The sequence below is a fragment of the Larus michahellis genome, chromosome 1, assembly GCF_964199755.1.
Source record: "Larus michahellis chromosome 1, bLarMic1.1, whole genome shotgun sequence".
NCBI classification, from domain to species: Eukaryota; Metazoa; Chordata; class Aves; order Charadriiformes; family Laridae; genus Larus; species Larus michahellis.
In genome coordinates, this window is record NC_133896.1 from 107,587,823 (window position 1) to 107,612,198 (window position 24,376).

General features: G+C 43.2%; 1 protein-coding gene across 7 annotated transcripts in view; it reads left to right on the forward strand.

Moving 5' to 3' along the window:
• The window catches only part of LOC141747928 (cell surface glycoprotein CD200 receptor 1-B-like), a 40,342-nt gene that overhangs the window by 11,305 nt on the left and 4,661 nt on the right, over positions 1-24,376 (forward strand). Inside the window, exons 2-13 of one of the 7 annotated variants that reach the window (XM_074599009.1) lie at positions 1,926-1,968; positions 2,094-2,192; positions 2,870-3,214; positions 4,351-4,482; positions 4,722-5,737; positions 8,821-14,017; positions 15,121-15,323; positions 16,797-16,884; positions 17,699-18,007; positions 19,429-19,677; positions 21,627-21,722; positions 23,153-23,199. In XM_074599009.1, coding sequence (XP_074455110.1) covers positions 16,818-16,884; positions 17,699-18,007; positions 19,429-19,677; positions 21,627-21,722; positions 23,153-23,199 — 768 coding nt within the window. In that variant the 5' untranslated portion in view covers positions 1,926-1,968; positions 2,094-2,192; positions 2,870-3,214; ... (3 more) ...; positions 15,121-15,323; positions 16,797-16,817. The other 6 variants (XM_074598998.1, XM_074599018.1, XR_012588860.1 and 3 more) reach the window with 6 other exon arrangements.

Sequence of the window (24,376 nt, forward strand, 5' to 3'; positions counted from 1 at the left end):
CAGTCTTGTTTGCTCGTGAACATGTATCCACAGGCTGCACCGTGAAGGCTGAGTAACTGGGTTTACACTGCACTGACAGACCTGATGCTGAATGGACTTCACAGAACAGGTTGCTTGCTCCGCAGGAGAAGCGATTGCTTTGGGATTGGCCTTAGATAGGAAACTGGAAGGAGAAGAGGAAAAAAAATATATATATCTTGCCTTGCTCTCTGAATTGTGCATGCCTTGTGAATGGCTGATGTTTGTGTCTGGGCTCTCAAGTTGGCCCCTTTCATGGATGTGGATTCTTCTTAAGGAAGTTAGGAAGCAGCTCTGGAAAGTAGTGGCTTTGCTGCACAGAGAGTGTACGTTTTCAGGAAACGTGTCTGGGACACTGAACTACTTTCTGCTAATAGCAAGGATTTTGCTTTCTGCTAATAGCAAGGATTTTGATTGCTCTAATGAGCTGCAGAGGCTGTGAACTGGCAGTTCCGATCATTCCCCTTACATTAACCACTATGCTCTACGCATCTCAAAAGCTATCAAAAGAGCAATTGAACTCATGCTTCTTGTCTGCACTCTGAAAATGAAACCTGGTCTGAGTCTTTTAAGTGTCCAAAAATTACTGGGTCATCTAAAAGAGGAAATGTTAGCTAAGCTGGCCTTATCTGGTGAAAGCCAATAAAATCTCCTGCTCCCGGGTAGCTGACCCATAACTGAAAGCTTGACACCAGGGAAGTGTACGGGGACCCTTTTAGAAAGCAAATAAAGACCCAAAAGATAAGAATAAGTGAATAGATACTGTAGTTAAAATAACACAGAAACCAACAAGACGTTCAACTTCTTGCAAGTACAGCCCACACAGGAATTTCTGCAGTATAGAAAAGTGCAGATAAGTGGTTTGTTGTCACTTTCACTCCCATCATTTTGTTGTCCTCCCCTACCAACAAGAAGATCAGAGCATACCCAGAGGAACTGATTTAACTCTCTCAAGTACACAGATTACAAGCACTGGACAATGTGGAACAACTAGAAGCCCTGCCATGGCTTTCTTCCATGTCTTGGTCTAAGGTTGTAGGTGAGAGGGGAAAAAAAGAAAACCCAAGCAAACAAAAGCAAAGCTTTTGATTTTGGGCTACTTATTTAACCTCAGAATCTTTCAAGGCACCCACTCATTTTGAAAATGGAGGCCAAGCAAACCACTCTTGGTTTTCTCCTTCCCAGCATTGTGCGGAGCTCCACTTGCTGGTCTGGCACTTAGAGACATTTCTAAAAGACAGCTTTGTTTTTCCAGGGAAAAGGAAAATCTATATTCTGAGGTAAAGAAAGAGGCTCTCCTGCTTCTTAACACTAGTCTGAAACAGGAGGACGTTGTGGTAAGCATTATTTTTTCTTTTCTTCAGAATTTCTCTATTTTTTTCCTCACGCCAACATCAAAATTCTCCTACTCAGAGCACAAATACAGTAACATTAGTAACAACAATTGATTTTTTTTTTTCATCATTGAAAAAGAGATGGCAGTAGCCTGTTGTTCTGTACATTCATTTTAATGTCATGAGACAGTTTGCTGGGAGCCAGGCTCTTGCCTGCTCCAGCCGAATAATTTGATGCAGGTGCCCTCTTGAGGAGGAGAAACAATTACAGAGGAATTTTGCTAGCTTTTAGGAGTTTGTTGACAGTTGTTCAGTTCACTGTAGGCTGCCGCAATAACTCTGTGATTGTGGTCTAACTTTCAGGTGTTTTAGCTAGTGCCAATAAGCCTGTTGCCTGCAACCCAAGTATACAGATAGTATGTGTGTGGGTGATCTGGTTTGTGGCATCTGTCGTCTTGTTGGTTTGTTGTTCGGTGTTTTTGGTGTTTTTTTTTTTTTTTTTTTTTTAAAGGGGACATGTGCTTTCATGTCTCTGTCTTATTTAAACGCAGAGGGTTACTTTGTCATTTACAGGCTCGTCGCTTGAGGGGAAGGACTGTGCGCTTTTGACTGCTCTGTAAGTACTAGGACAGGCTCGCAGTAGCAAGCTAAGTGATACTAGCTCTCCTCTGTACTGTGAGAACTCCCGGATAACCGCCTATGATTTTAATTTTTTTTTTTTTCTCCTCTTTCCTTTTTCAGTGTGGAAGATGCCTCTGATAGCAGAGTTCCTCACTATGGCTGGAGGCAGCAGCCCCGTTCTGGTGTTCCAAATGGCAGCTCTGGCAATGTTGGTATCGGGTAAGGAGGAGCCCTGGCAAGGAAAAGTGTGCTGTTGGCGTTTTTTTTAATCCTGTTTAGGAGTTACTTGGTGCGACTGAGAGATGCTGCCTGGGGTACGGGAAAGAAAGAATATCTATTGCAATGACTTCCAGCAGGGCATGCTCTGCATGATGTTTTTCAGCTTTTTGTTTTCTGAATTTTTCCCGAGGGAGCTAGGAGGTGAAATCTGATCCCAAACGAACAATATTTTGAGCCAATCAGTATTTTTATATTATCTTTCCATGGAATAGTTCAATGTTCGATGAAAGCAAAAACCTTCAAGTTGAAGAGGAAAAATCCAAACGCTTAAATATCCCTCTCCCCTGATGCTTTCGCTTTCTTTTTTGGAGAAAGGACGCTCTTCTCATCTTCCATTTTTATGAAAAAAGCAAAGCTTATAGAGAATATTCTGTCCGCACAGTGCCTTTGCAAGATCTATGATAGCAAACAGAGATTTTTTTTTTCTTCCTCTCACATGAGGAGGAAAAAGTATTGTTTTTATTGGGGTACCTGTTACCTTGGGCGCTCTGTGCACGCCCGGAGCATAAGATAGCCCCTGATTTCACAGTGCATAAACAAATGGGAGGAGTCTTGTGAAGGGGGAGGGGGTGTTGGCCTGGCGCAGTTCGGTTAATGTCTGCTCTCTTCCACCACAGAACACAGTATGCTGGAAATCATTTACCCACCTACCACAAAATACCTGGAAGAAGGGGAGACCCTGAATTTGAATTGTCTCATCAGGCATCAACAGAATCAGTCGTCACAAATAGAGGCTCACTGGTATAAAAATGCAAAGCAGCAAAACGAGACTGGGTTTGGAAAGGGGACGGAAAGCTTGCACCTCTCACAAAACTCAGACCCCAAGGCGAAAGTCATGTCCTCTCTGCTTCTGGAAATTCAGAAAGTCGAGCAGTCAGACAGCGGCCACTATCAATGCAGGGCCAAAATAAAGAATACTCTCCTAACTGCTGTGGGGCACTTCATTAGAGTGAATGTAACAGGTAAGCTCTACGTGTCCAGGAGCTTTCTTGCAGAGGGCGTTGGGGAGATCACGTGGTTGTCTCTGAAGCAAAATTTCTGCATGATAAAAACTGCGTTCATGAAGATGTATCCTCTCCTCCTAGGGTGTGAAACTAAAAACTATTGCTGCCACGCTGTGACATGTGGAATAAGTTTCATACTCCTGTCTCTTCGTCTGTGCGTGCTAAATGCACGACTAACATGAAAAATGTTGGGGATTTGTTTTAGATTGGCTGTGGATCTCTCGGAGCTAATGGGGATAGTTTCCCATGGGATTTCTAATCTGAGCCCCGTTACCAGAGCGGAATGGAACTGGGTGGAAAAAGCAGTGTGGGAAAATGTATGTTAGTCTCAAGTTAGGTGCAGGTCTGTCCCAGTTCACCTACCATCTGTTCTGGGTTTATAGCTGTAGCTACATTCACAAGCAGTAAAGTTATTTTCTCTAAAAGGGAGATCTGTGTATTTTCTTAAATGGAGACCTTTGTGTATGCAAACAGTCTAGTCTTACCACCTCTTGAATTCATTGTAATGTATGTATACCTCTGGGAGGGTTGGTGCTTAGAAGGAGTTGGAGCTGAGACACGGAAACCGCCACTGTGAATTATTTTGTTCTTATTGAAGCGAATTGTTTTTCTCTTGCTTCATTACTTAGAAGAGAAAAAAATATTGTGCAGGAAGACTGGGAGGGCTGAAACATACAGTGGCTGTGGCCCTGTGCAATCATTTCTATACAGGTCTTAACTGATTGTATATGCCAAGTGACTTCAGCTCCAAGTTCCAGCAGAAGGGGATATTTATTTGGCCTAACTAGCTGAGGTTCTTGTCTGGCAGTTGTGGTGGTGGTGAGCTACTAGGTTGAGCTAGAGCTTCATAGGTTGGTTCTGATCGGGGACAGGCTGAAAAAACAGCTTGTATTCCTTCCAAGCTGTTCTCCCAGATTTGTTAACATATAGGGATTATATCCCTCTTTTGCTGCCTTAAAGTTTTCTCCAACATATTTTCACCAAAAATAGAATAAAATTTACAGCTTCAGTCACCTTTTTAGGTGACTGAAGTATTAGGTAAGAAAAGATGCAGTTCTGCAGACTTACTTGCGTGTTGATCATCGTTATATCAGGTGTGAGCATTGTCAATACCACAGAGAGGACAGAGGGAGACCTGGAACAGAACAAAGCTCCGAGGGTGGATTCTGAGCTGGAGCAGATGTGGGCTGTGATCATGATATCCTGGATAATTGTGTATGTCAAAGGTAAGAAGATATCTATCTATCCTATCTATCTATATCTTTTCTGAAGATAGAGCTGATGATTGATTTTAGAAAATCACAGTTCTCATAGGTGGCTTTCTGGCATGTTCCATGTATTTAATGGGTGTTCATTGTACTGTTGTAACAATTCCATAGAGGTTAGCGGGCTAAAACTCCCCAGGCAGGAAGGGGAAATGATCGCAACTAACTTACATTGGTTTTGGTTTTGAGCGATTTTGCAGAAGGTGCAACTGAGCTGGATTCCGGCCAACATCCACAGAAGTCACCTGGCTCAGTGTCCAATTCCCAGTCTTGCCAAAACAGGGAGCACTGAATGAGCACAAACCCATTGTTTTATGGACTTCAGATGCCTCCTGTATGGCCTTTTGGGAATATCCAGTTGTGTGCTGATGTGACAGAAGGTATCTTGCAAATTAAATGCTGAGCCTGAGCTCAGGCAGTTGACTGAGATGTGTGAAAGTCTCTCTCTTGGCCAGATGACCTCTCAATATAACCTCTGAGACGTGGTCTTGCATTAGTCACTTTTTGAATAAGCTTGTGTTTTATTAATTTGGATTGGTACATTTTGCTCCTGAACACCAGTAGATTTTTTTCTTTTCGTTTCTTTTTTTGTGTGTGTGTTTGTGTCTTTGTCTTTTTTTCCACCCAAGGACTTGTATCATGAAGACCCTGTTCAAGAAGTCTGAGCTGCTTTGCTTAAAACAAGATAATATTCCTGAGGCGCTGTGAGAACATGTGAGACCATTTTATTGTGCATGATGAATGTCTGGGATTCACGTTGTGTTTCATGGCACGCTTTTCAAGGTTTCGGGGGACTTATTTCTGGACTGGTTCATTGGGATTATTCACTTTACCTCATCTACCTCCTAGGTAGAGAAGAAGAATTTCTTCCTGCCTTTTCTAGTCCTAGAATTGAAATTCTCTCGCATCGATTGTCAGTTCTTCCAGGTTTTGCCTTCATTGAGGCAACTGATTTCTTAGTGTTGTTTTTTTTGGAACGAAGAGATGGTTTGTTTCCAGCCGTACTTTCTGGGACCTGCCTCCCATGCAGGGAGGTTTTCTCCTCTGAAACATCTTCTGACATATTTCTGGTCTATCCTCTGTGCTCTCCAATTTGCTGAGAAAGCTTGAGGCCCTTATTCAACTCTCAGCAGCATGAGCTCAAGTGGGGGGATGCACAGGAAGCAGAAATGAAGTCAGTGTCAACTCCTGTTCTGCAAACAGAAACCAAAACCAGGTACAATGTTTTACCCTAATGTGGGATGTTTTGATGTTTTATCTACAGTCTTTTAACAGTGTTGTGTCCCTCTCCCCTTTTCCAAGTATTTATGTAAATTTACCTTTTGTCTAAGGGGTCCTCTCTTGGGACTTAAAATTTGGGACCAAATGGCAAAGCGAAGATGGTTACATCTGTATCTGCTTCTGTGGTTATTAAAGCTTGTCTGATGAGTGCTTCTGACCTCTGCCACGTCATTTTTCATACTTGGGCACGTGTGTAATGTTTTTCAATGTCAAAGCGGACACATATCTTCTAAATAAATACGTGAAGCGATCATTTATCTCCTCATGGCTTTGCCAGGTATCTGATTGTTTATCAGCTCTGAAGGGCTGCAGTTGCTGCTGCTTTGTGAGCCTTTCCATCAAAGGCAGCCTGATTTTGAATGCTTGCGGAAATAAATGTGTATGTCACATCTGACAGAACCAGCTGCTTAAAGGGCATCCTTGATGCCGAGAAGCAGTAACAAGCAGTACAGACGTCTCGCTAGCTGCGGGAAGGGAAAGGTGGGGGGAACCCAGGAAGGGCATTGGATCATCCTATGTTTTGGGGTCCACTGAGCCAATTCAGTCTGCAGGTATTTTTAGCACTATTCGGCAGGCAGCATGCTGTACAGTTACACATCAACATGATGCTTCTCTTGTAGGTTGGTGTAGCTATGTTTCCACCTCCTGGCAACTATAAGGAACAGCTGAAAAGAGAATAAGGAGAATTATGGTTTTATTTTTGCAAGGCACTAGAAGATGAAGTAGGAATTTTAAAGAGGCACTGCTCTTGATCTCAAAGAGATCTTTAACTCTTCAAAGTTCCGTATTCTATGCTATGTACAAGCATAGAAGCTGTTTCCAAATAGTTTGCTTTGTAACTACTGTGAAAATGAGTGCTGAGCTGAAAGGTCATAAATACAAGATGCTTGCAGCAGGACTGTAAGTAATAAGACACCAGACGGACATTTTATATTGAGGAAGGAAGCATGAGCATATATCCATGGCAACTGGGGACATGAACACACTTAGTGAAACTCCAGTCTCTAAAATACCTATACAATCTGTCTATTAAGGACAACAATTGTTACAGAGGTACATAGGCTTATGGAGGACATGTAGTCAAGACTGTAGGCATTCTGTGAGGTAAGTGCCCTTCAGTAATAAGAAAATGTTAATTTTCCCGAATAAAAATCTCTTTCACAAGTCAGGATGACCGCTCCCTGACTTTGACAACAGTGTAGCCAGAGCTGGGTTTTCTTTCAGGAGCTGAACAGAAACCTATGATGCTTGTTTCTTGTTATTTGCCAGGTCAATGCCATCTGCCTATTTCACAGAAAAGACCAAAAGTCCTTCTGGTAGTTGCCTCAGAACTGCCCTGTGTGAACAGGAAAAAGACCAGTTTGAGTAGGTAGTGAAATACGTATTTCTAGAACTGATAAAGAAATATAGACTGCTAGTCCAAACCTTCCAGATGAAAATGTCTTTTTCAGTGAAAACAGATTTTCAGTCTAACTGTCTAACTGCATTCAGCCAGGATCGCTTATGGGCATAATGAGATCACTCTTCCTTATGCCCTTGTTAACTGCGTTAAAGCTAGTTTGGAGAAGTTTTGTAGCACACGTACATAAGCCTGGTTGAGTAGAGGTGCTGGACTATAAAGTATTGAATCTGGACTTTGAATGAGGTTGTTTTCTTCGTTGTTCAGTTGCAGGGACTCCCATGTAAACTGCAGTTAGCATCCTCAACTTAACTTACCTTCTTTTACATGACACATTGCCTCATACGGGGGAAATCATCCTGTTCAAAGGGGCTTGTTGGAAGCCTATATAGTTCAAAGGTGCCTCCAGTGTATCCCTTTGGATGCATTTTTTAATTCCTTTAGCTGAGGCTATTTATCATTACCGAAGTCATAAACTAGCTTTGACAATAAACCACGTAGAAGCAATGTGTGACTCAGATTTCTAGTGATGAAGACGTTGCAAACAGGCCAAGTAGCTTTTCCTGCCATGTGGGAGGGCTGTGAGGTACACAGCTCTTGGCTCTCCAAGCAGGGAGCTGAGGAGGAAAAGAGGTGAGGAAAACTGGTGAGGCAGGGCTGCCGGCACCGTTTTGCTCTCCTGTCTCCATTCTGAAGACAGTTGGTTGACTCTGGGCCCCAGGGCTGGAGGGATCCTCTCTTCAGGAGGGGAGGGAGGTGGTGGTGGGGCTGAGCCTGGGCCACACCATGGGGCTGGACGCCCTGCTGTGGGGTGAGATTTAATGGCTGCCTGCTGCTCTGTGTGGGGGCGTGTGTTGTGTCTGCCCTGGGCAAGCTGGGCTTTTTGGGAGTCGCAACCCTGGCAGCTGCTCTACTGAAAGGGTCCACTTTAATAAGAGAGTTATATGGAAAATGGTATATAATCAGTGACACAGCCTCATTAGCTGAGGATAGATACCTCGTTACTTAAGTGCAAGAGCTCTAAAAGTGTGTGCATAATGTTGTATCTCTCTATATTGATTTTTATAAATATACATATGTCGCAACATGCGCACATAGCCACAGCAGATACTTTTAGCAACTTAAGATGTTTTATGTGTATGTTAAGTGGGTCCATAGCGGTGCACTGTGGCTTGGGCTATACGGCCCTGAGGGCAGGGGAAGGCTGGGAAGAAGGCTGTGGTCTGCGGCATGAATGCATGTAGCGAAGACCTTGTGGTGGGGAACGGGGAGGCTTCCTGAGTCCGCTTCTGACACTTCCTGCACAGTGCATGCTAGTTGACTCTTTTTTTTGCCTCTTATTTCCCTCTCTCTTGCTTGTTTTGTAGCACCTTGTCTCAACTTTTCACACAGCACCTCAGGGCATTGAATGAGGAGCCAAAAGTCCTGACGTGCATGTTCTCCCAGCTTGGAGCAGGCATTGCTCTGCCACCCTGTCCTCAGGACCTTTCCCTCTGAGCTGCATTTTAAGCCACTCTGGGAAGATGAGAAAATCTTTTACCAGCAGTGCCCAGAATCCCATGACAGCATCAATGTTTGTGGGAGCTTACCTGACTTCATGTCACATTTTCCACCTGCAGAGGACTGGTCTACAGAAAGGCCACGCAGTTCAGGCAGCACGAGCCTGAATAAGGACATGCCATAGGACTGGGCTTCCCCTGGCAACTCTGCCCTTCTGCATCATACTCCCTCGCATCGAGCATAAAATCTGCCAGAAGTGCTGCTAACCAGCTGCAACACAGGAAATAAATGGGGCGAAAAGTTTGACTGGAAACCACTGTGGAGAATTTTTCTAAACCGCTAAATGACGCAGAGCTATACGTCTTAAGCTGGCTCATAAGAAAAGGAGTTTATGACAGCAAAGAAGCCTCTGCGGTGAGGAAGGAAACAGGTAAAGCAGAAGCATCCCCTTTGGTTTATTGTACTGCACCAAAAGATTGTAGGCAGTGATAAATGCCATCCTGATACTGGTGTCATGACTTTAGTTTGCATTTGAGAGGTGGGATGTGTAGTTTTTTCCAATATAGATATAGGTTTCCATTTCAGGTATGCTTTCTTATACAACTGATTTGTTCCACTTCACGTAAAAATCACAGAAATGGAAGCCACTGAAAGAAAGCTATTGAGCCTTCTCCTTTGCCATGTGATAACAGTACGGATTTCATATTTGGAAGTGTTGATCTGGTTGCTCTATAAACATGGAAGAGGAGACAAGGTTTTTGCTTCCTAAAAAAATAAATCAACTTCTATGTGATGAGTCTGAGGAGGACCAAGTATGCATCTCCTTGAGGCTGCAGCAGCTGACTCCCAGCTGAGTCTGTTGGGGGTTCCTGGGATTTCTTGCAGGATGTTCGCAGCTCTCCCTGGGAGGAAGAAGATGTAGTTTTCAGAGAACATCTTCCCTGGGGTGTGAAGGAGGACGAGCAGTGAACAGCTGAAGGAGAGAGGCCTGGTAGTCCTGTTTCTCCACCCGTGCCTAAACCATGGTTAGTGATGCTACACGTAAGGTTGACGGATGGATGAGGCAGGACCACTCAGGCTTTTATTTCTGCTATGTAACAGTTCTTCTGCTATTGCTGTTCTTTTTGAAGTGGGAATTATTTGGGGTTAGCAGCTTGTTTACCTGCAGTTTGGGATGTGTGGTGCAGTTCTGTCACATTTGGCTGTGGAGTGGGAGGCCAATACCTCCGTCTGAAAGATGTGAAAGAAGCTTTCACCTGGGGAGCCTGAGATCGATTCTTACTGAAGTGTTTTGGAAGGTAAGTGTCCACCTATAGACCATCTCTTTTCTGTTCATCTTTCGATACTTGTATGGGAGACTTTTTCTTGGATTATCCACAGCTCTGAAGGCAGTAATTGTACTTGGAGGTTGTTGGTTCCCAGGTTCTCCCTGGGAAACTGGCAACAAGCTGCACTAGGTCCACAAGAGGCAGGAATTAAAGTAGTTAAGGTCACAAACATCTCTGTTGTGATAGACTTGGTTGCTGGGGTATTGGGATCGAGTGAGAAGCCCCTGAGGTTAATGACCCACAAGCGGTAAGGGGATCCTGTAGGGCCAGGAGCAGAAGTTGCTGAGCACAGCCATGCTGGTCCAGTGGCTGTGCAATTAGGGGAAAAATGTCTACTGTTAAAAAGGAAATCCTTTTTCTTTGTCTCTGGAAATAGCAATATAATTGCCTCTGGACATTTTAACCTGGAAGTGTCAAGTTTTAAAGGCTTCATTATCAGCAGTGCTTCCCCCCATATGTTTGCTGACATTGGTGAGAGTCGCAGATGCTTCATACCTGGGAAAGTCAAGCTGTTGGGTACATGGACCAGTTGGTTTTTTTTTTTGTTTGTTTTTTGTTGTTTTTTTTTTTCTTTTCCCCATGCAACAGAAAACGTAAAGCAAATGTCCTCACTCTTTCTGAAAGGAAGAGAACAGGCTACTGAGCAGCGTTCTTGTTCTTATTCATCCTTTGCTCCTGCTCTCTGCTCCCAGCACTGGGTTACAGTGCTTTCTGAAGAGGCTGGCTGCATGGCAGCTACACAAGTAAGATGTACAACTTGGTTCACGTAATAACTTCACGGGACTAAGCAGTTTTCTAGATAGGCTGGTGTTAAGAAGGTAAATGTTTCTGAGAAGAGAGGAGATGCCCACCTGCTTTCTTGAATTACACCTATTAAAGATAAAAAAAAAAAAAGTCAGACAAAGTACTCATCTGTTGTATGGCTTTTTTTTTTTTTTTTCCCCTGGGGAAAAAACCCTATTTTGTTGTAATGCTAATGTTAGCATTATACTAAGTATTAGTATCTTGATGAATTCGACACACAGATACCACAAACCTCTGCTCTGCTGTGGCGGAAGCTTCAAACGTATTCACCTTCATGTATGTGTTACCAAAACACTGCAATTCTACTGTTGTTTAGTATAATTTGTTCGTAATATTTTTGAGAGCTTCTTTTATTAGGCTAGTTCTCTCCCTTTTAGAAAGCCATCTACCCTCTATTTCCCAGTTTGTGGAGAAAGCTTTACAGTTTTACATATTTGGAACTGAAAGAAACTGGCTCACGAACTGGATGGGTTGATTTTTGCAGCTACAAGCCACCTGTGGCCACCAGTGGCTAACCACTGATGCCAGCAAGTGTAAGACAAATAGGGAGCCTGAGAACAAAATGTACTCTGGCGGTACAGCATCTCCAGTCGCTAACAGTGCTAACCATCTTGTGCTGTGCTGGTACAGGGCTTCATGAATGTGTTTTCAAGGCTAGGGTTATCTCTAAGAGAATAAATATACCAGGAGGCTATAAAGTCAAACCAAAGGTCCATTAGCCCAGTAGCATTTGCAGTGGCCAGCCACAGATGGTTAAGGGAGATGGCAAAGAACAGAGCAAGCGCACAACCTCTCCTCTCCCCCCCAAACTTTTCCATTTCTGAGAATGAACAGCTTTGGGAATATCTACCTTCTGCCCCTTTTGATATGATTTATCTTCCTCCCAGGGCATTCAAAGTCTTCCTATATTTTGTAACTTCATTTCCAACGGAGGGACTTGAGGAATTCCCAGGAGAGGACCATTGCTCCAGAGCAACAGGGGCAGCAGTTGAGCTCAGTCTGTCCCCTGAGCGGGGACTGCAGGCTGCTCCCAGACCTGATGCAAAACTCTTCACAAGGAGTGAACAGGCGGTACAAAAATAGCCTGAGGCCTGGCCCCTGAGATGCATGGGGAATGCAGACCCACGGACACATCTCAGAATCACAGAATGGTAGGGGTTGGAAGGGACCTCTGGAGATCATCTAGTCCAGCCCCCCTGCCACAGCAGGGTCACCTAGAGCAGGCCGCACAGGAACACGTCCAGGTGGGTTTTGAATGTCTCCAGAGACATTCAAACTCCATAACCCCCACCAGCTCTCTGGGCAGCCTGTGCCGGTGCCCTGCCACCCTCAAAGTAAAGAAGTTCCTCCTCATGTTTAGGTGGAACTTCCTATGCTCAAGTTTGTGCCTGTCACCCCTTGTCCTCTTGCTGGGCACCACTGAAAAGATCCTGTCCCCATCCTCCTGCCACCCACCCTTTAAGTATTTATAAGCATTGATAAGATCCCCCCTCAGTTGTCTTTTTTCCAGATTAAAAAGACCCAAATCCCTCAGCCTTTCCTCATAAGAGAGGTGTTCCAGTCCCCTAATCATCTTGGTAGCCATCTGCTGCTACATTTCTTCAGGTAACTCTTACAACTCTGGTGTCTAGTGGCTCGTGTTAAAACTTTGAGGAGAAATGGGACAGCCTCTAAAACTGCCATTTGGATTGCTCCAGTTATTTATTGCAAATGCCTTACTGGTAGATAACCCTAGCTTCCAGAGTTTCCCACGCTCAAAAGGACAGCTAAAAGTGGAGGCTGACCCAGGGATTTTGAAAATACGGCATAACCAGCAGCTGTCACTTCAGAAGAGGTGTTGGCTCCTGAGTTATGTTGCTGTGTGATTGGCAAGTATTCAGCATAAAGGTTCCTGGCCTCCTGAGGTGACAGCCAGCCCTGTGTAGGGTGCAAGGACTCACACCTGCAGAAACCATGCCTCCCCCTGAGAGCTGAGTGACAGAGGAGCGTGGCTTTGAGGAGGGGCCTTGGTGGTGAGGTGGAAACCTCGAGTACCTTGTAGTGGATGGTGCTGCTGCATGAAGGCTGTGACTGTTAAAAGTGTGGGTTTAGATTTTAAATAATGTAGCCTTGCTTTTACTAGTCTTTACTGTTACCTTATCCTTTTACAAGAAGTGAGAGAGTTGCCACAGCTGCATGCAACTGCTTACTCTTCTTGCTGTCCCTTCTAGTCCAAAGACGCCAGGTGTTACAGAGAACAGACTTTTGAGGCAGGGTCTTCTCTACCCTTTAAAACATGCTTCCAGTGCAAAGAAGAGCCATATCTTGCTGAGTTATCGACATATCGATTATGTTTTAAAGAGTTGTGGTGACGACTGATGCACTGATTGATACCAGCTTCTTTATCATCTGCACCTTTTCCTCCTTCAGATTGTGTTAACGTGTATTTTCATTGTGTTGGACTTGTCTGATTTTAAGTTGGTGCTTTGCATAGCTCAAGGCTCGTAGCTTGTGTTTGATGTGTAATAGCAGACAACTTAAGGTTGTGGTTTGTTCTTCATGTCAGAAAGCAGTTTGCTTCCCTAGTTTTAACTGTGTCACATGCTCTTCAGGGGAGTGTACAACCAAGCAGTTTGTTTTCACTGAGCTCTTTCAGAGGGGGAAGAGGCTATGTCTGTCTGCCAGAAAAATCTGCTGCCTGTTAAGATCTCAGGAGCATCAGCAAAAAGAAATTAATCAACTGTACGGCTGAAAACAGGGGCTATTTGGGATGGACAGTCCTAAACTGAGGTAGTTCTCACTTCTTTGCAACTATATCCAGGGCCCTTGTGAGGACAGAGCCGGAGGGGAGCTCCAGGTACATCTCTGCAGTTCCCTGGTGTGCAGGAGCCACCCCATAAGCAGCCACCGGGACCAGCGTCCACGTTGGACGGGCTGCGTGGGCTGACGTCTCTCTACTCATCCTCAGGACAGCGAGTACCAGAAGACCGGAGCCCCCTGGCCCTGCTGCTGCTCATCTCCCATGCTCCTGTGGCTGGAGGGCTCTTCTCCAGGCTGACAACCGGGTGACTGTCCTCCAGCCTCAGCATTCATTGGGATGAATCCGAGCGTGAGTGGTGCTGTTCCCCAGCTGGAAGGCTGAGGCTCATGGAATGGTGACGCACCTATTGGATGGTGTTTTGGCAGCCACCGCCGTCAAGGCTGAGTAAAAATTTTAATTTATTTTAATGTCGTTATTGAGGCATTTTAATTCCATCAAAGGAAATAACACAAGACCATCTACAAATATTCATTTGCTACTTTAAAATGAATTTGCTTCAGCTGTGCTTGGTTTCTCCTTTTTGGGTTTTACTTTGAGACTAACTTCTCGCTTACAGGCACAAGCATTCAAGGATTGTGAACCTTAAAAATTGCTGTCTAAATTCTGTGTTTCATACATGAATATTTAAACACAGTAATATACTCTGTTCTTTCTGTAAGGCCCCATTTTTAATCATTAATGCCTGTTCTTTTTGAGCAAATAAACCTCATATATGAGACTTGTATGCATTTTAAAAAAAGATAGATCTCTGGGACAAGTTCCAATATGGCAATGTTCTGGTTATGAATATTTATAGATCCATCAAAATCGGTGAATACTGAATTTTCTGATAAACATTGTGGAGGGTTTTTTTTTTACTTTTCTTTTGAAAGAGACTGAAAAAGTTATTTGCAAACTGGGTCAAATTCAGTACATAATTCTGGTCAAAAAGCATCTTTTTTTATTTTTTGGTTAAAAACATTTTTCAAACTTTTTGATTGAAAACAACTTTTATATGCGTAATTTATCCAAATTGCAAAAAAAACCCCAAATCTTTCGACAGTACTGAATAACATGACACAAAATAAAATATTTCATTTGTGGCAAAGATTTTAAGTGAACAAAAATTAAATTTGGTGTTTTTTTAAGGTAAGAGTTAGGTTGCCTGTTGCACGTTAGTAGTAGAATACTGATCAATGTGGTCGCACTGGCTTTGTTTCCAGGCTGCAGTGAAAGTTTTTCATCCAGATGCATCAGTGTTTTGTTAGAACTGTGACGAAAACCATCAGGCTGTTGTCTGAATGTGCATACGTATCGCGTTGTATTTAAGAATATACTGTTGCCTCTTGCACTCGGCTCATGAATGTGGCAGCATTTGTTCTTTCTGTGCCACAAGTGCGGCGATGTTCTGGTTTTTCTTCTGTGCACCAGGTGTTCTCACTTGATATATTTTTACATTTAAAATGAAATCATTAATGCTGCATAATTGAAGCCTGTCACTTTTACAGGAATAGATATCAGAGGAGGATTTAGATTTCTGTGTGCACGGTGAACCCTGGCTGCCTTTCCTCCTCCTCTCGGCAGGTACTGAGAAGCATGCTTAGATATGGGTGTGAACAGCCTGTGATCTAAATAGCCCAGAAGGAAAGTCCTGTTGCAACACATACGACATCTCCAAATCAGCTGTTGCACGAAGACATTTCCTTGTCTGGTGGGTACTGGGTTTTGACTTGAGAATGAAAAGAACGCATCGGTATTTCCCATGGGATGGAAACACAATTTTCCAGTCATCTCTAGCTGCAGGTGACTGATTCAGAAAGTAAGAGATTAAAGAGATACAAATGATAGCATAAAGGAGAGAATGACAAAAACTTTACCAAGACGACGCTTTGAGGGAATGCAGAGGCGAGTGATGGATAACAAGATAGCTTTATGGGCAGGGTACAGGGACCCTCAAAAGTGCAGCCATTGATTTCTGACAGTAACATCAGAAAACTGCAGTCAGGATATGGCTACTGTAGCGTTGTGGAATCAGGCATGCGCTCCGAGAACTCGGCTTTATCCCCTGGCTGGTTGGGGGCACAGCAGTGCATTGGTTGTGAACCTCTGCTGTGACAGAACCAGCACGGGTACCTACTGCAGTAGGGTGCTCATCCTTGAGACCTGTGCAGAAGAGGTCAGGAGTTTGACGGTGGGAATACATAGGGATATTGTTCAGGACAGTGTAATGCAAGTTTGTCATCCCAAATTGGGGTCATTTATGTATGATATTGGACTGTAGGAAAGTATGTATCAGTGATGTTCTTAGCCAAATCCATGTTCAAGCAACAGCTGAATGGGTTTACATCAAAATTCTCCACTGATAACCATATGTATTTTGATTGGAAAGCTTCTGGATAGCATGGAGTTCTGTGGCTTTTTTGAGAACCAGAAAACAATGTGTTGGGGTGACAGCACCGTCTCAATCTTACCAATAAACTGCTGCCCTCTCGCCAAAAAGGAGCTACCAGTTGAAAAGATATGGTTTGTTAAAAAGTACATATAGTTGCAGAATAGCATAAGTTACTAGATGCCTTTTTAGTTCACTGTGACTATGAATGCAGGAAACAAACTCATATACTTTTGATCTCTTGCAGTAGGACCTTTTCGTTCTACTACAGAAGTGGAGTTACCTTTCAAGAAATTAAAAGCACACAAGGGTTAGGAATAATTTCTTTGTCAAATAGTTGATAAAGTCTAGATCCTGAATTTTCCTATGCATGCTGTTACCTTGATTTTTCAGAAAGAGTTGTAATGCATGCATGTTTGCTCTTGCAAAACCTTTTTTTTCGTATTCTGCATGTAAGTCTATGAAGTGGCAATAAGAGGTCTGTAGCTATCTTTGTGCTAGCCGGCTGGGCATTTATAGTGAACAGCTAGAGTTGCCTGTAAAATTGTATCAGAGATCCTGGATTTTTAAAAATTGTTTGTAAAGAGTAGTGTTTTTTGGTTTTTTTTTGGTTTTTTTTTTTTAATTTTCAAAACCCTTTTTGCTTTACTTTCTTCAGTACAAGAAATGATACTTGATATGAGGTCTTGGAACTTCTCTTTTCAAAGGAAACGGAGGTTTTACTGTATGTTCTCTTTGAAGGAATTTGCATGACAATTTGCGATGTGCCATTTTCTTTGCCTTCACTTTCTGCAGTGCTGGTTCCTTTTGCTAAAGATGGCTCAGACGTGGGCAGTTCTGGCTGCGCTCCCTTTCTTGCTAATCAGTCTGGTTGAAGGGTCAGGTGAGTGACAAAGATCTAAAACTACATGCAGCACTCTTTGGTACTCTGTATTTCCAACTGACCAGTACATCGAAACTTTGCAGTTGACCGGGGGAAATTTTTCTTATTTTTTAATATGAACGCAGAGAGTGATGTCACCTCAGCTGGCAAAATAATTGTGTGCCTTGCAGAGGCACAGGATGATATATCTGATAGGAATCCAACACAGATCATCTCAAGACCCATCTCCTGTTCAACTGGGACAATATCAGGAGAGCTATGATTTCTGGTAGAAAAGGGATCTAGCTATACATGCCCCTTACTAAACATTCTTCGTGTATTACTGCACCAAGTGATCTTGGGTTTTAATCTTGTTACAGGTGTATGTTCTACTGCTATCCCCAGTTTTATTTGCTCTTTAACCAAGACGCTTAATTCAGTAACACAATATTTTTTTAAAAAATAGTTTCCTTTCCCATAAAGGGTGAATCTTGCCCTCCCCCTCAGTTTTTCAAAGCCCATCTTAAAGTGATATAAATCTGGTGTCTAAAAAAAGATGGAGGACTTGCAGCTCATCAGCACGTATCACATACCTGCACAGTGTCCACAGCAGAAAGGCACCATCTCCGCTGCATTTCCAGGCTTCAAAGAGTGACAGCAGGAAGCCGGACCTGGAAATCGAATGCTACTGATGCATCTGCCCAGGGCAATCTGTCCCCAAGACTGTCAGTACAGTAGGAAGCAGAAAGTTTTAAGTGTGATGAAGTCAAGAGTTTTCTATGTTTTGACAATGGCTGTAGCATCATTTTTAATGCCTTTTTTTCTTCTGATGCAGTTCACAACATGGTGAGCGTGGAGGCCGGTCATGAGGCTGTGTTGAGTTGCCCGTACACCTCCAAGTTGTCTTTGCTAATGGTGACCTGGAAGACGAAATGCAGCGGTTGCTGCTTGTTGGCCTATAGAAGTGATCGCAATGAGACAAGGACGTTAAACTGCAGTGAGAGGATGATGTGGAAATACTCACCTGACAGTAACCCCGCTCTTCGTATTTACCCTGTGAACCTTAGTGATGAGGGAAATTACAGCTGTGAAATTGTCAGCAGTGCAGGGAATTTTCTTCTTTTCTCTTCTCTCACTGTGATAGGTAAGACATGCTTTGTGGTATTGTTTGGTTTTTTTTGTTTGTTTGTTTGTTTTTTTCCTGTGTGTGTGGAGATCAAAATGATTTGATTTGGTGGTAAAAGACCAAATTCATTTTGGATGCATACTGAAATTGAAAATAAAGAGGTAAGCTGATGTAGTCTGGCTATTTGGAGAGGGGAAAAAAGGTGTGAGAAGTTACCCAATAGGACTTGGCTGTTCTATGGAGAAATAATCTGGGGTTTTTTTGTTTGTTTTTTTTTTAACAGCTTCTGACTCGCAGACAGAGTTTTAAATGCACAAATCCAGCAGTCTGCATAGTTTCTGAGAGAGTTCTTTGGGTGTAACATGGGGTTTGAATGTTGTGTGAATGTTCACACAACCAGGAGTATAAACTCTTTGTTAAGTTAATGCAAACAGAAGATATCACATAAATATTGCTGCTATTAGCTGAGCAATAGGATGCTGAACCAAAATTCCTAGTGAGGTCAATGTGTGTTTTTCTGGGGTAAGAGATGAATAGGAAGGAAGCAAAAGTTTCATGACACTATCTGGAAATATTTCAGTCTTCCAGAAATACTGAAAGCTGTTTATAAGACTGCATCACTCAAATAAAAATTAAATTAGTCTATTTTCAACATAGGCAGGAACGAAAGAATATTGTGAAACATAATGAATACATCAAGTCATCCTTTTCGGATAGTCAGGTAAACTGTCTCTAGGTTTCCATAAATTAAAAAAAAACAACATAGGAGAAGATTTTGTGTTCTGACCATATTAGTTAAGCCTTCTGAATATAGCTAAAAATTATGGGAAATGAATTTTGGAAATCTATAATTGCTATTATTAATTTTTGTCACTTGATTTTTTTTTTCTTCCCTGCAAGGTCTTGCCTTTCTGAAAATGGCTTAGGTGTTGTCTGAGCCTTTGCCTGTTTTGTCAAATGCAGAATAGGAGTTGTTGGACTTTAGGCAGAACGGTTTTGTCCAATTACTCCTTTATTGCCCTACTATCAAATTCTTGATTCTGCCTACCCAATCTTCTAAATATTTTAGCTGGAGCTTCAGCAAGCTGTGTTTTCTTCAGTATGTACATGCCGTACTTATAAATCTGCATTTAATCTGCCCCTTTCTGTCATCTCATCTTCTCCTGTTACTACTCTAGTCACCTTTTGGACAACATGAGGAAGCAGACTTTTAGATGCAGCTAGCTCATTTTGGAGGTATTCACCTTGGACTTCTTGATGTATTTTTTTTTCTGTAAAGATCGTTGATGCTAATATTTCAAATCACTTTAAAATCTCTCGAATTGGTCACACAAACTGAAAAATACCACCTATTTTTCAGTTTCTTAGTTGGTGATTTTATACTGAACGAGAAATAATGGTTGTGGCCTTCTTTTTTTTTTTTTCTTCTTCTTCTGTAGTCCCTCCTGCAGTGACTCTGACCTATGGCAAGAGTGGAGCGGTTGTCTGTCAGGCGTCTGCTGGAAAGCCAGCCGCTGACATCTCCTGGATCCCTGCAAGCAATCACAGCACCGAGGAAGAAGTCCATCACCCCAATGGAACAGTGACTAGAGTGAGCTACATAGGCTGGGTCAACAGCATGCTTCCCACCGTCACCTGCCTGGTTACCCACCCAGCTATAAACCAGACTCTGTCCCTAGACCTGTCACGTAAATAATATTGTTTTGTGATTGCTCTTCATCGTGCTGTTGGGCTTTTTTGTGCTGTTCGATGCAGCTGTTCCCACTGAATGCCAGGGCTCTGCAGATTATTTAGTGGGGTTATAAGTCAAAGTCCTAGTGCATGTTGATAGAGAAATTAATAATTTTGAGTTAGTAAGTTGAAACCAAATGTTTCGTGGCATTGTATGGAGAAACTTTCAGTGTGTGGTTTTTTTCTGTCCCTGTTCTGTTTTACGGGAGTTCCTCATTCTGCTTTTGCTTGGTTGACCTTGGCTGGCCGTCAGGTGCCCACTAAGCTGCTCTATCGCTCCCTCTCCTCAACAAGACAAGGGGAGAAAAATATGACAAAAAGATCATAGGTCAAGATAAGGACAGGGAGATTACTCACCAGTTACTGTCATGGGAAAAACAGATTCAACTTGGGGAAATTAATTTAATTTATTGCCAATCAAATCAGAGTAAGATTGTGAGAAATAAGAATGAATCTAAAAGCACCTTCCCCGCACCCCTTCCTTCTTCCCAGGCTCAGCTTCACTTCCATCTTCTCTGCCTCCTCCCCCTGAGTGGCACAGGGGAATTGGGGCTGCAGTCAGTTCATAACACTTCATCTCTGCTGCTCCTTCCTCCTCACGCACTTCCCCTGCTCCAGTGTGGGGTGCCACCCGCAGGAGACAGTCCTTCATGAGCTTCTGTAACGTGAGCCCTTCCCACAGGCTGCCGTTCCTCACGAACTGCTCCAGCCTGGGTCCTTGCCAGAGGGTGCAGTCCTTCAGGAACAGACTGCTCCAGTGTGGGTCCCCCACGGGGTCACAAGTCCTGCCAGAAATCCTGCTTATGTGTGGGCTACTCTCCACGGGGTCACAGGTCCTGCCAGGAGCCTGCTGCAGCACAGGGGCTCTCCACTGGGTCACAGCTTCCATCAGGGCACATCCGCCAGTTCTAGCGCAGACCTCCATGGGATGCAGGTGGATATCTGCTCCACTGTGGTCCTCCCAAGCTGCAGGGGAATCTCTGTGCTGGTGCTTGGAGCACCTCCTCCCCCTCCTTCTTCACTGACCTTGTGGTCTACAGGGCTGTTTCTCTCTCATGTTATCACTCCTCTCTCCCAGCTGTTGTTGCACAGCAGTTTTTACCCTTTCTTAAATACCTTATCACAGAGGTGCCACCAGCATTGTTGACTGGCTCAGCTTTGGCAAGCAGCAGATCTGTCTTGGAGGCGGCCGGCATTGTCTCTGTTGGACACGGGGGCAGCTTCTGGCATCTTCTCACAGAAACCACCCCTGCAGCCCCTCTGCTACCAAAACCTTGCCATGCAAACCATGTGAATGTTTGATGTGAACCACTTTGATGTGAAGCTTTGAACTCCTGAAGTTGAATTTTGTCCAGCTTCCCACAGCGGTGATGGTCTGGAGAAAAATTCCTTGGAGAATGTCTGCCTGTGAGTTTTAAGTGATCTTTCCCAGGGCCAAAGGTAATAAAGGGTAAAATTCAGCTTCTCAGCTGGCTTGCTGGACCTGTTAGAAGCTTATTGCAGTAGAATTTGTAAGAACAGCTGAATAAGTGCTCATATCACCAAAATATCTCAGTAGAGCCACGAAGGAGGGAAGTCAGTGGAGACCAGTCATTAATAACAGCATGTTGCAGGGATGGCTGTTCAGTTCTGTTGTTGCAGGGCTAATATAATTTAGAAAAAAGGAGACTGTGCAGGCAGGCAAGTTGAAAATGAAAGTGTGTTTGTACACACAAATGACTGTGTGTGTGAGGCGGCTTCCTAGTGCTGGTAGGCATCCAGACATCTCCTCTGTGTCTCTCAGCTCATTTGAGCTGTGGGGGTGGAGGATTAGCTTTCTCCTCTCGTTAAGGTAGGTAGCAACATCATGTACTTGGTGGATACTGACATCTAGCTCTGTAACTAGCTTTCTCTTCTCATCTCTCAGACTCTTCCCCCAGCCTTCCCTATCTCCTGATAGGAGGATCTGCGAGTGTTGCTGCTGTCATTGGTGTGACTTTATGCTTGATTTTCATGTGCAGAGGTAAGTCATTTGATGACCCTGAAGTGTATTACAATTCCATTGCTGACTATGTTCAGGTACAAGGATGTGTACTGTATTGCAGAGAGTGGGCTGGGAGGCAAGGACTGAGGAAAATGTCCATATATGATGCATTGACCTTTTCGAAAAGTCCAAAATAAAATAAATTAAACTTTAAAACAAGTCCGGAGTTTTGTGAGAGACATAGTTATTATGATATTAATGCATTATATGTATGGCAGAGACTCATCCAGGATGAAAAGGATTCTTTCCGAGAGTAGGGTAGGTTTTGAGGTTTTAGAATTATTTTGATTGTTCTGCATTTACTGACATAAAATCCTATACATAAGAATGACGGTTTGCAAACTAGTCTAATGACTTCACGCAAGCAACTTCCATCAGGAATCATAAGTTGTCCCTTGAGCAAGTGTAAGCATAGGCCAAATGTACATACTTGCCTCTAGTACACTCGCAGTTTCTCAAGCTGTGTAGATTTCATTGATACTGGGCCAGGCTCATACTGAATAATTTGATACTGAGAATTCAGATGATGGTTTACTACTCTTGGAGTTGAGTAAGATGGCTGTGATGGTGTACAACGGGAGTAGAAGCCCAAGTGGAGGCTTAAAATGGGAGGAAGAGAGAACAGCAGGCTGAAGGCAAGAGTGTTTTCAGGAGAGCAGGAGATATGAAGCACTGGGAGAAGGCAATGTAGAGTCAGGTGAACTGTAAATGGAGGGAACTTGCAGAGAATCAGGGTACCTGATTTACTCTCCTCCATTGCCTTAGTGCTGCTCTAGCTTTACTGCTTCTCTTGGGTTTCTTCTTTGTGCTCAATGTCTTTCATGTTATTCCCCCTGCACTGGGCATATTACATTCCAGATGTATTTCATGAACCAGGTCTGAATGAAAGGGGCGAAAGTGGGTTGGCAAGAGGGAACAATGAGGGCAGGTGTGCACTAGAAGAGCAGAGAAGGCAGGATGAGGAAAAACAAAAAAAAGACAGGAGAAGAAAACAGAAGGGCAGTTGTCATCGGTGGTGGCAGCGCTGACCAGTGCTTGCAGCACTTTGACGGGAGCCTGTCCCTGTCACAGAGTGACATGCGTCTTTGGGGCAGGTGAGGAGAGGAGAAAACATGCTCAGTTGGCTTTCTTGGCTCAATGTGTCTCTGCAGAACTGAGGAAAAAAGCACCGAATTGAGTCAATTCAGTCATGGCTGCCAGGTTGACCAAAAGTTTCAATGAAGGGAAAAATGAAAACAATAGTGTGTTCAAGAGCAGATTATAAAAAATAATAACTTAACCTACGAGTGTAACTGTATTTTGAAGAAAGTCTTTCAACATCTGAGGGCAGCTAGAGGAGAACTATAGACGTAACAGCTGTGCACCTTGCCCCATCAAACCATTTTAATTTCCTGACATCTCACTTTTAGCTTTCAGGTTACGTAAATTAGCACATGGGTCGGCAGTACCATTTGCAGTAAGTGGGGTTTTTTTTGTGTGTGTGTGCGCTTTGTGGGTTTTTTTTTGTGTATTCTTCACTAAAACACGTAATTTCATTGCAATGTGTCTGCTCTGACAAAACTCCCATTTATCTCTGTGTGTACTTGGAGGGGGGAATGAGGAACAGTGTATCTGGGAGGGTGTCTATTGTTTGGATGGCCCTATCTTCATGTATATTCAGAGGATCTGAGTAATTGTTTAAGTACTAGATCAAGAGTGGTGTAGTGCATTTCCTGCCTAAGAATACTATAAATTACATACGCAATGTCAGTGGTTAAGCTGAATTTTAAATCTCCCAAAAGTTAATGTCTTCATACTTCTGTTTCACAGAGTGATCTTAACTCTGATCTTTTGCTTAAGAATGTGTATTGCCCTTGATGGCAGAAACCTGCCTGATTAAAGATTGAATGAAAACAGACACGCATTTTACAATAAGGGAAAAGTGTGCACTTCCTTATGCTGTATTAGAGACAAACACAGCCATGAAACTTTTATTTTTTAAGTTGCAGTTCAAACACTCAGAAGCTATGAAACAGCAGTGATAAATTTGCCACTGCAGCTTTTACTTCCTCTCTAATTCCTGTGTGTCGTGATACATATTTAACAGCATGATAATATGCTGCTCTTTCCTCGGGGCTTCTGCGTCATTTAATGCACATTGAAAGAGCAATTATTTAATGTTTTGTTTTCTGCTCACGGTTAAATTAATGGCCGTGTGCCTTGTTTCTTGCAAACTAGTCAAACGGTGCTCTGAAGTTAGAATGATTAATTTCCTGATATGCTCTTCTAATGCATTTGGGACAATTTGACTGACGGGAGTGGGAGTTGTAGAGATTGAAGTCAAAAGCTTCCAGTAATTTTAGGTGCCTAAATTGGATTGCCTGTGGCCTGCCTGGTTTTTTCAGAGGAGTTAGCATTGTTCATTATCATCTATTTTGCTGAAAATATCAACGTTTCAAGATTTGTTTTCAATCACATTAAGAAAAAAAGATTCAAAGGCTGTCCTGGGTAGGCTCCATGAAGGCAGTTGTTGCATCTCTCTGTCAGTTCAGGTTTCAGCTTCTGTGCCCTACCCCATTGCTCGCAGAGCTTAGAGAAATAACTTTATGCTTCTTTTGCAAAAGTGATGTTACCTACCAGGTTGCTGTTGGTCT